Raw genomic sequence first — 12,389 nt, 5'->3', positions numbered from 1 at the left:
ATTTAATGGAAGATAAATATTATGGTGTCTATCACGTTATATTTAAATTATATAAATAAATAAATAAATAAGATTTAATAAATTTTAAATATTTTATTTTTTATTTTAAAAAATAAATTAAGTAATTTAGATATCATTAAAAACAAACATCATATGAACACTGAGACAAACTGACCAATTAATGATGGGACTTATATTTACAATTTCCATGTTTCACAAGTGGGTAGACTCTATAGTATAAAAATTAGCAGTGTTAGCAGTAGCACGCACTAAACACACACACACCGTCATATCCCCGTAGTCCACAAATATGGGAGAGGACACCCACAAAGCACCAACAAGAAAAAGAAATCTCGAACTTGCCTTCTGTCACTCACTTTGTTCCCCTTCTCTTCAACTGAGAAAAACGACACACAGGGTTCACCAAAATTATCATCTCAAAAATCTTGGCTGAAAAACATCAGTCAGATATAGCATAACAAGTCAGAAAAGAAATGACTCATAAGAAGAAGAAAATCTCATCTTCGTCACCATCATCATGCGTAATCTTCGCAATATTTTTTTTCAGCCTCTCATCTCGCTGCCATCTCACACTCTCCGATCCAAGAATCTCAGAAGCAGGACTCAGCTGCGGCACAACCAAGGCCCCACTCTACTCCAACTACATCCCAAGCTTCATCAAAGAAATGGAGTTCCTCTCTCAGCAAGTAACCGCTCATAACTGGGGTACACATTCCGTCGACGGCGGCGGTGGCACCGTCTACGGCCTCGCGCAGTGCTTCAACGACCTCTCCCACACAGACTGCCTCCTCTGCTACGCCGCAAGCCGGACCACCCTCCCCCGCTGCCTCCCCTCCCTCTCCGCCCGCATCTACCTCGACGGCTGCTTCCTCCGTTACGACCGTTACCGCTTCTACTCCGAGGAGACCGACCCCGTCAGGGACACCGTCAACTGCACCGGAGGGAATGTGGAGGGGGTGGCTCATCAGAGGAGTGTTGGGAGGGTAGTTGACAGTGTTGTTCTGAAGGCCGTCGCTAAAGGTGGCGGTTTTGCCGTGGGAGAGATTGATGGAGTTTACGCTTTGGCGCAGTGCTGGAAAACCGTCGGGAATGATGGTTGCAGAAACTGCTTGAGGAAAGCTGGGAAGCAAGTCAGAGGTTGCTTGCCTAAAAAAGAAGGGAGAGCCTTAAATGCTGGCTGTTATTTGAGGTATTCAACGGTGAAGTTCTACAATGAGCAGCGTGTAGTTGAAGCTGGAAGCAGTAAGCTACTTTTCTAAATTTTCATGATCATAATTGATATTAATTTGTTATGGATCTAAACTCTATTTAAAGGTTTGTGGTTGACCAACTTGGGTTGGCTAACAAAAATTGTGTTCTTATTGATGTGGGTTCTTTTTCAGGGCCTCTTAGGAGAGGAATAATAATAGCAGCAGTGTTAGCAGTAGCTGCAGTTATAATGCTTTCTATTTCAGCCTCTTATGCGGCCTTCACCAAATTCTCAAAGATTAAAAAAGGTGAACATACATTCTAACTATGAAATTAGATTTTGTCGTTGTAATTGTACACCAATGTTGTGTGTGTTAACTTTCCAATGACGTGTTTTCTTTTCTTCTGCATCGCGAAGAAAACAATAATCGTGGTCAGATTTGCTCTTCCATAAGGGAGTCTAGCTTGAATTACAAATATGAAACTCTTGAGAAAGCCACGGATTATTTCAACCCTTCAAGAAAAGTAGGCCAAGGCGGAGCTGGTTCGGTATTCAAAGGTGTTCTCCCAAATGGGAAAGTTGTTGCTGTTAAGAGGTTGGTCTTCAATAACAGGCAATGGGTGGATGAGTTCTTCAATGAAGTAAACTTAATTAGTGGAATTGAACATAAGAACCTTGTCAAACTATTGGGTTGTAGCATTGAAGGCCCTGAGAGCCTCCTTGTTTATGAGTTCCTTCCCAACAAGAGTTTAGATCAATTTATCTTTGGTAAGTCCTCTTTCTTAAATAAATATATATGCATGGAAATATTAATCTGTATCAAAAAGTGACAATGACAGGTAAAAGAAAAGAAAGTAATTCTTTAATTACAAAAACTCACGAAGCTATTATGTGCGCCTTGCAGAAAAGAACAAAACTCAGAACCTAAACTGGAAACAGAGGTTTAATATCATTCTTGGAACAGCAGAAGGGCTTGCATATCTTCATGGAGGCTCCAAAATAAGAATCATTCATCGAGACATCAAAAGCAGTAACATTCTTCTGGATGAGAATCTTACACCTAAGATTGCGGATTTTGGTCTTGCTCGCTGTTTTGGTGCTGATAAGACACATTTGAGCACTGGAATTGCTGGAACACTGTAAGTCCCCGGTTTATTCAGCATTTTTTATATTGTAGACCGTTGAGATGAAAAACATAGAATATATAGGACTCATAAAATCATTGTCTTTCTTTAGATTTTGAATCAAGGTGTGGCATCCAATCCACTATTGAAAAAACTGGAAATTAGCCTTGATTTAGAAGGAGCTCAACAAAATAGTGGAGCATTATGACAAACTAAGAAAATGAAATCAATGTCCACAAAAGAATTCAAAATCTGCACTCAATAAAAATTGTACTAAACTCCTGCCTTGCCATCTGCTAACACTAGGATCCGATCAACCCTCTGCTTAGATGCCCTTTTACTATTAACAATTTATTTTTCGGTTTTGGAACAGAGGTTACATGGCTCCTGAGTACCTAATTCGAGGACAACTTACCGATAAAGCCGATGTCTACAGTTTTGGAGTACTTGTTCTTGAGATTGTATGTGGCAGGAGGAATAATGTCTTCAGAGAGGACTCTGGTTCCCTTTTGCAGACAGTAAGACTTGAAACAAGCCTTGTTAATTTGTGTGCGTGCGCGCGTGCACGTGCGCTTGTGCTTTGAGCCTATGCATGCAATATATATGATGTTTGATTTACCAATGTGGAAAATTTCCTTTTTTGCAACAGGTTTGGAAACTGTACAGATCAAACACACTGGCTGAAGCTGTTGATTCTTCTTTGAGAATTAATGAGTATCCTTCAAATGAAGCTTTAAGAGTGCTTCACATTGGATTGCTATGCACACAAGCTTCTGCTTCCTTAAGGCCATCCATGACTCAAGTTGTGAACTTGTTAACTAATTCGAATTTGGATTTTCCTACACCAACTCAACCACCTTTTATGAACACGGGTGTGCCTGACTCAGATAGCTCCATTAGATCTTACAGCACAAATAGCTTTGTGTCAAATGCATTGAAGAAGATTGGAGTTTCCAACAGCTTCTCAGAGTCATCGAGTTCGCGCAGTTCGGATAGGCCATCATCAAGAATTGAAGAACCAATTGTCCAAGCTTGATTTCCCATATAATCCAATGTTTCGGGAGCTCGTTATAATTAGTTAGGAAGTAAATTATTTCTGAGAATCGTGACTAAAGTTGAAAAAGTAGTTCACTGATCACTAACCATAGAAATTTGAGTAATATAGCATATTTGAATTTTGTTTACAATATTGCCAGAATCTGAATGGACTATTGATTCTTCACTAGGAATTTTTAGTACCCAGAAAAGAAAGGACATATGACAAACGTGTAATTCTCATGGCACATAGCTCATACTTGTTGGATAGATCATAGAATAACAGATATTTTTACATTTTTAAAGTTTAATTTCGATGAACTTATAAGGTAAAACTTTTTATTTTCATCTAGATAACTTTTCAATTCATACATTTCAAAAATATTATTTTTGCTAATGTGATAATTAATAATTAAATATATGTATAAAATTATTATATTTTAAATGAGTTTAATTCTAATTAGGCGTTAAAAGATTTATTCAATCATCTAATCAAATTTATATATTTAGATAATTTTTTAAATAAAAAATTTAAAAATTAATTATTTTCGTTGATATAATAATATACTCTTAAATGATCGTATAAAATTCTTTTATACTATTAGTATATGTAAATTAAATTTATTTTAATTACCTTTACATAAAGTATAAACAAATTATTAGTTCATATTTTTTTTAGGTATCTCCACTAACAATTTATCACAAGTGTGATGTAACCTTCTCGAAAGCCACACCTCTGTCTTAATCTATGTTCACTTTTGGCATTGGATAACACAGTTGAGAACCATTAAATCATTAATATGCCTCTGTAGAGGATTAAAAGAACATTGATGTTGTAGGCCCCTGTTAGGAGAAATTCAAATTGATGTTGATGCTAACCAATTTTCATATTTAGAAAAATTTTGATGGCAGCTACAATGTGATGAAAATTTGTACATGATGCACTTGTCAACTGCACAAGCCAGTAATGTAGATTGGCACCGGTTTAGGCTTCGGTGGGCCCCAGCCATTACTTGGGGTGTCACGTGAGGTTCACGTGAATGAGCTTTTGTGGTCCTGCTCACATTATGACAAATCAACGCTTAGCTACTTGCTTCAACAACAATTTCCGTCAAATAAAATCTATTTATTTGGAAAATGATAGATTAATATTGTCTTAGTCTCCTAGTGATTCATTTTTTTCTTCTTTATATGTTGATTAAATTGTTGAGAGAGAAAGTGCAAACATCCTAATAGAAAAATAGAAATGTCATAAGCGTTAATTACATAAACATTATTTGTTTGGCTTGGGGATTGAATCTCTCCAATAAAAAAATAAGATGGTGTCAAGTATTTAATTTAATTATTTATTGTTTTTTTTATATTTATTTCTAGTTTTATTTATAAAATTAAAGGTAAATAATTATACTTTATTTTTTTAAATGTTAAAAAAAATTGAAAAAAATCCATTTTTATTTGGCTTGGACTCAGGCGTTAAGCTTTGGTGTCCTTGACAGGAGGAAATTCCTACAAGAAATTACAATATCAAATTAAAGAAGTACATAAACTATAGAAAGATTAAGTACTTATTTGAGGTGTCATTATTTTAATAAAAACGATTTTTTTAATAAAAAAAGATATATATATTTTTTTAATGTGGTTAACAAATTTTTAGTAGTAAAAATAAAAACATTAACAATATAAAAAAAAATCTTTTTTTAAAAAATTATAATTTACATTTTTTTTAAAAAAAATAATATTTTATAATTATTGATAGACAAAAATATTTTTACTAAAATTTTAAAAAGACATCTTTTATCTCTTTTCTTTCATTGATGAATGTACTACATTGATATTCAAATCATGCAATATTTTAAGATAAAATCTTTAATAATTTAATGTAAAATATAATCATATATAAAAATAAAAAATATACTAGTATCAACATATAAAAAAATAAACAAATTTAGAATGATTCACAAATAAAAATATAACATATTCATTTAGTTTTTGTAATATATAAATTGAAAGGATAATATTTTCTAGTATTATTCTTCTACACACTCAACAACAAGTCATCAGGTTCTTTTATTTTATTCTTTCTTCTTCATATTGTTATTATTATTTGCTTTCTTTTCATATTATTTTTATCTTTAATTTGTTTTTTTTTTATTTTTTTTACCCTTTTGTTATCCTTTTTTCATATTACTTTGATATTATTTTCGTCTTCATATTAGTTTTTTATTTTTTTGTTATCATTTCGTTATTATTAATTTGTTATAATTTATGTTATTATTATTTACTTTACGTTATTATTATTTGATTTTTTATCATAGTATTTTATTTTTATTTAGTGTGTTATTATATTTACTGTTATTATTTACATTATAATTTGTTTCATTAACGTTATATATTATAAAATTTGATATAATTTATAATTTATATAGTATGCCTCCAAAATTAAATGCAAAAAATTTTAGTCAAGTGAATATTAAAAACGAGGATGCAACAAATGATAGAGAAGTAAAATCTATAAAAACAAAATAGGATGATTAAAATATTGAAATATTTTTAATTATCTGTGTAGAAGAGATACGAGATGGTAATAGACCTAATAAATATTTTGGCAAAATTGGTTGAAAGAATTTTATAAAAAAATTGAGAGAGAGCAAGACTCCCATATGTGCATAGAGAACTAAGAAATAGATGAGATGTTCTTAAATCTTATTTTTTAACTATCTATTTCTTAGTTGTCTATACACATATGGGAGTCATATTTTCTCTCTAATTTTTTTTGTAGATTTTTTTAACCAATTTATTGAAATATTTATTAAGCCTATTACTATCTCGTATCTCTTCTACACATAGATAATTAAAAATATTTCAGTATTTTAATTATCCCATTTTATTTTTTTAGCTTCTACTTCTCTTTCATTTATTACATCCTTGTTTTTAATATTCACTTGATTAGAACTTCTTCTTGGATTTAGTTTTGGAAGCATACTATATAAATTATAAATAATATCAAATTTTATAATATATAACGTTAATGAAATAAATTATAATGTAAATAATAACAGAGAATATAATATCACACTAAATAAAAATAAAGTACTATGATAAAAAAAACAAATAATAATAATGTAAAGTAAATAATAATAACGTAAATGATAACAAATTAAAAAATAAAAAGCTAATATGAAGATGAAAACAATATGAAAAAATTATAACAAAAGGGTAAAAGAAATAAAAAATAAATAAATTGAAGACTAAAACAATATGAAAAAAAAAGCAAATAATAATAATAATATAAAAAAAAGGATAAAATAAAAGAATATGATAACTTGTTGTTGAGTGTGTAAAAAAATAATACAAAATATATATATATATATATATATATATATATATATATATGACAAAAATTAAATGAATATGTTATATTTTTATTTGTGCATATTCCAGTCCACGCGTTCGCGTCAGGCACGCGATCGCGTCATTGCGCTTTCCTCTATTCCGCGCGGTCGCGTGAGCCATGCGTCCACGTCGGTCTTCGCTGGTCATCTCTTTAGTTTCTTCTTTTTCTCTGCAGAAACTTCATCAAATCCCTCCGAATGCTACCTAAAATAAATAAAATTGCACAAAACTCAAAATAGCATCCATAGTGGCTAAAATATAATTAATTCTTAATTAAACTCAACAAATTAAGTGCAAATTCACTAGGAAAAGATAGATAAGATGCTCACGCATCACAACACCAAACTTAAACTGTTGCTTGTCCTCAAGCAACCAAAACTAATATAAGCTTAGGATGTGAATTTGCATGAGAATGAGAGTTCAATTAAGCTCATGTCTCTTTTTATAGTGGGGTTTATAACTGTAATCCTGAATAGTTTTTGGCATCTCACTCTCCTTTGAATCAGAAGGATGTCATTGTCATTCGGAATTAGAATCCGAATAATATTATGAATTCTCTGATTTTTATATTTCAGTTTAATCCTTGAACATAACAAAATTTAGTTTAATTTATTTTTTTCTTTGGTGCTTTGCACCTTGAGCCTAGCCGTGACTTTAAATGTTTTGTCTCAAGCTTTACTTGACATAGAAATACCACAAGCACTTAACTGGGGAACTCTCTTTGAGTTCTGATTTTTCTTTCAGTCACTCCCAGACAGTGGTGCTCAAAGCCTTTGGCATACTCTGTTAAATGCAATTGGTCTCGACCCTAAGTGTTCTGTCTCAAGGATTACTTGACACAATCACAACACAAACATGTGACTAGGGAAACAACTCTTTGAGCTTTTAATCCTATCTGACCTCCCTAGTCATTGATGCTCAGAGCCTTGGACCTTGCTTTTATTATTATTTATTATTATTTTTTTTCTTTTGCTGTTTCTTTTGCTTCAAGGATTAAATTTTTGTTTATTTCAGAGAAGTCATAATAATTCTCTAAATTCCTGTTCCTTATACATTAACATCCCTTGATTCAAATTCAAATATGCACTGTTCATATCATGCATTCAAAAATCACAGAAAATACCACCACATTTAAGTAAATAAGAATATTCTTAGAATTAACTCAATTTCTCATGCAATACATCACTTCTTTTTCTTTTCTTTTTGGATTCAAGTTCAGTGAGTGGTACATGAAACATCTTTTCAGCATTAAAGATATTAAAAAAAACTAGTTCTAGAATTCTAACTAATAAAAGATCATGCAACAAACAAAGTAAAATAGCAGAAAGTCAGAACATAACATAGAAAAAAAAAAGAGGGGAGGAATAAAAATGAAAGGAACTCAACCACCTTAGTTATCCTAGTAGTCGCTTTATTCTTCAGGTTGTGCTCCTTTGTGAGGATGATTTGCCTCCCTTTTGTGTTTTAGAAAACCCATAAGCGCAGCGTCAACACCAAACTTAAAGGTTTGCTTGTCCTCAAGCAAATAAGAACTGAAAATAGAAAGAGATAAATATGATGAAAAAAAAATAAAAGGATAAAAGGACAAGAGAGGATGAGGATTGGGAAAGAGAAAGAAAGAAAAACTGGGCGGCGAACTAGTGTGGCGCAAGCGACGCGAATGCGTGGAGCACGCGGTCACGTGGGTCGCGCATTCTTCTTAATGACGCGTTAGCATCAGGCACGCATTCGCGTGACTTGTATTTTGTGCAATTCGCGCGAAGCCAGTAGCGTGCCCGCGCGACTTTCTGTTCGCATGGCTTGGGATGCCTATTTTCATACGACGCGATCGCGTCGGTCACGCTAACGCGTGGATGACCATTTGTGCAATCGACGCAATCGCATTGGTCACGCGTCCGCGTGACCAATTCCGTGCGTTTAGCACGACTCTTGTCCCAAGCCAGCACAACTCTCTGCCCAAACACTCTTTTACATCGATTTCGCAGGTCACGCGTTCGCGTCAGTGACGCGGTCGCGTGGGTGGCGAAAAATCACAAGCAACGCGAACGCGTGAGGCACGCGATCGCATGAGCTTCTTTGTGCGAAAGGCTCCATTCTCGCGCCACTCCCGCACAACTCTCTGTCAAATTTATTTTTTTCACACACATCCATCTTACGCGACCGCGTCAGCGACGCTTTTGCGTCGTGTGTGCGTTTTTTTTATTTTTTAATTTTTTTTATAGACAGAGGTGTTCGGTTCCTGGGAGAACATAGCTGCATGATCAGAAAATTAGTAAGAACTCAATAAAAATAAAATAACTAAGAGAAATTACTACGAAAAATAGTGAAGGATACGAAATTATCGGGTTGCCTCCCGACAAGCGCTTCTTTAACGTCACTAGCTTGACGGTCAGTTCTGCTAGTTTAGCAGATGAGTGGACCTCTGGCGGTCAATCTCGCCTCCAAGATAGTGCTTCAACCTCTGGCCATTCACGGTAAATTTTCTGTCAGAATTTTCTTCCTGTATTTCCACATGACCATATGGTGAGGCTCTGGTAACCACAAACGGCCCTGACCACCGGGATTTCAGCTTCCCAGGAAAGAATTTGAGCCTTGAATTATATAGAAGCACTCTTTGTCCTGACTCAAAGACTCTGATGGCAATCTTTTTGTCATGCAGTAGCTTAGTTCTTTCCTTATAGAGCTTGGCATTCTCATAGGCTGAGTATCTAAATTCATCAAACTCATTCAGCTGAAGCATTCGCTTGATTCCTGTAGCTTCTGAATCAAGGTTCAGCTATCGGATTGCCCAGTAAGCTTTATGCTCCAGCTCAACTGGCAAGTGACAGGCTTTTCCATAAACCAAATGATAGGGGGACATGCCAATGGGAGTCTTGTATGCTGTCCGGTATGCCCAGAGAGCATCATCAAGCTTCCTAGACCAGTCCTTTCTTGAAACACTGACGGTCTTCTCTAGAATCCTTTTAAGTTCCCTGTTGAAAACTTCAACCTGTCCACTTGTCTGAGGGTGATAGGGGGTTGCCACTTTATGACGGACTCCATATCTCTGTAGAAGAGAGTCCAGCTGTCTGTTGCAGAAATGGCTTCCTCCATCACTAATGAGTGTCCTTGGGACACCAAACCGGCTAAAGATGTATTTCTGAAGAAAGCTCATTACCACTTTGGCATCATTAGTGGGTAAAGCTACAGCTTCCACCCACTTGGGCACATAGTCAACTGCCACTAGAATATAGTTGTTTGAATGTGAGGGTGGAAAAGGTCCCATAAAATCAATACCCCACACATCAAACAACTCAACCTCAAGAATCCCCTACTGTGGCATTTCATAGTTGGCAGGGAGATTCGTGGCTTTCTCACATCTGTCACAGTGCTTTACAAATGCTCTTGAGTCCCTGAAGAGAGTCGGCCAGTAAAACCCGCTCTGAAGGACTTTTGTAGCTGTCCTCTCACCACCAAAGTGGCCTCCATAATCAGACCCATGACAGTGCCAAAGAATCTGCTGCTTTTCCTCATCTGGGACACATCTCCGGATTATTCCATCTGAGCACCTTTTAAAAAGGTATGGTTCTTCCCAAATGTAGTACTTTGCATCAGTCAATAGCTTCTTCACTTGTTGCCTACTGTACTCCCTTGGGATAAAATTCATGGCTTTGTAATTTGCAATGTCTGCAAACCATGGTGCCTGCTGAATGAGGAACAATTGTTCATCCGGAAATGTCTCAGTCACAGCTGTGGGTGGTTGCTCTCCTGCTTCAGGCTCAATTCTGGAAAGATGGTCGGCTACTTGATTTTCTGACCCTTTCCTATCTTTTATCTCAATATCAAACTCTTGAAGGAGTAACACCCATCTGATTAATCTGGGTTTAGAATCCTGTTTGGTTAGAAGGTACTTCAACGCAGCATGGTCAGTATAAACAATAACCTTAGAACCAAGTAAATAGGACCTAAACTTATCAACAGCATACACAACAACTAATAATTCCTTTTTTGTAGTTGTGTAATTCTTTTGAGCATCATTTAACACACGACTGGCATAATAGATGACATGTACAAGCTTACCATGCCTATGTCCTAAAACGGCTCCTATAGCAAAATCACTAGCATCACACATTAATTCAAATGGTAAATCCCAGTCAGGGGGAGCTATAATGGGAGCAGAGGTAAGGTTTGCCTTCAAAGTTTCAAAAGCATGCTGACAGTCAGAATTAAAGACAAAAGGAACATCAACAACCAACAGGTTGCTCAATGGTTTAGCAATTTTAGAAAAATCCTTTATAAATCTTCTATAAAATCCTGCATGACCCAAGAAACTTCTAATTGCCTTAACATTAGTTGGTGGTGGTAATTTTTCAATTACCTCCACCTTTGCTCTATCAACCTCAATCCCCTTACTTGAAATCCAGTGTCCAAGAACAATGCCTTCTGTAACCATAAAATGACATTTTTTCCAATTTAAAACAAGGTTTGATTCTTGACACCATTTCAAGATAAGAGATAAATGTTTAAGGCAGGATTCAAAAGAATTACCAAAAACAGAAAAGTCATCCATAAATATCTCAATAAACTTTTCAACCATATCAGAAAAAATTGAAAGCATACACCTCTGAAAAGTTGCTGGAGCATTGCAAAGTCCAAATGACATTCTCCTGTAGGCAAATACTCCAAAGGGGCATGTGAATCTATCTTCTCTTGATCTTGAGGGTCCACTGCAATTTGATTATATCCAGAATATCCATCTAGAAAACAATAAAAAGCATGACCAGCTAACCTCTCAAGCATCTGATCAATGAAAGGGAGGGGGAAATGATCCTTCCTTGTAGCAGTGTTGAGCCTCCTGTAATTTATGCACATTCTCCATCCTGTGACTGTTCTTGTAGGAATAAGCTCATTCTTTTCATTCTTGATCACTGTCATCCCGCCTTTCTTGGGAACTACCTGTACAGGACTTACCCAAGGACTGTCAGAAATAGGGTAAATAATACCTGCTTCCCATAGTTTCATTACCTCTTTTTGGACCACCTCTTTCATAGTTGGATTGAGTCTCCTTTGTGGTTGCACAACTGGTTTGGCATCATCTTCAAGAAGAATCTTGTGCATACACTTAGTTGGACTAATCCCCTTCAAGTCACTAATGGTCTACCCAAGAGCTGTTTTATGACTCTTGAGCACTGAAACAAGCGCCTCTTCCTCTTCAGGTTTCAGAGAAGAACTAATAATCACTGGATATGAATCATTTCCACCCAAGAACACATATTTCAGGGAAGGAGGCAAGGGTTTGAGCTCAAGCTTGGGGGCTTCCTCCTCCTTGCTTGGCGTGTTCATCAGCTTCTTTTGGGGTGGTGAATCATCAACTTCAACTAATTCATACTCAGAAATAGGATCCAGAACAGCATCAAGTACCTCAGCTTCCAGTACTTCTTGAACAAGTGGTTCGATAACATCTATTTTCATGCACCCCTCAGAATCATTAGGGTGCTTGAGAGCTTCAAAAACATTTAGGACCACCTGTTCTTCATTGACCCTCAGGGTTAATTCACCCTTTTGCACATCAATCAGAGCTCTACCTGTAGCTAAAAAGGGTCTACCAAGTATAATAGAGGGTTTTACCTCCTCTTCCATGTCTAATA

General features: G+C 35.4%; 1 protein-coding gene across 1 annotated transcript; it reads left to right on the top strand.

Moving 5' to 3' along the window:
• Nucleotides 1–258: 258 nt before the first annotated feature.
• On the top strand, nucleotides 259–3,649 carry LOC130935848 (cysteine-rich receptor-like protein kinase 42). The gene is made up of 6 exons (XM_057865753.1): nucleotides 259–1,263; nucleotides 1,404–1,517; nucleotides 1,628–1,978; nucleotides 2,115–2,349; nucleotides 2,708–2,852; nucleotides 2,984–3,649. Exons 1-6 carry the CDS (start codon nucleotides 495–497, stop codon nucleotides 3,368–3,370), a joined length of 2,001 nt encoding a protein of 666 aa, XP_057721736.1. The 5' UTR covers nucleotides 259–494; the 3' UTR covers nucleotides 3,371–3,649.
• The last annotated feature ends 8,740 nt before the right edge of the window (nucleotides 3,650–12,389 follow it).

This window comes from Arachis stenosperma, chromosome 6, assembly GCF_014773155.1.
Source record: "Arachis stenosperma cultivar V10309 chromosome 6, arast.V10309.gnm1.PFL2, whole genome shotgun sequence".
Classification (NCBI taxonomy): domain Eukaryota; kingdom Viridiplantae; phylum Streptophyta; class Magnoliopsida; order Fabales; family Fabaceae; genus Arachis; species Arachis stenosperma.
This window is presented reverse-complemented; position numbering and strand designations above follow the sequence as displayed.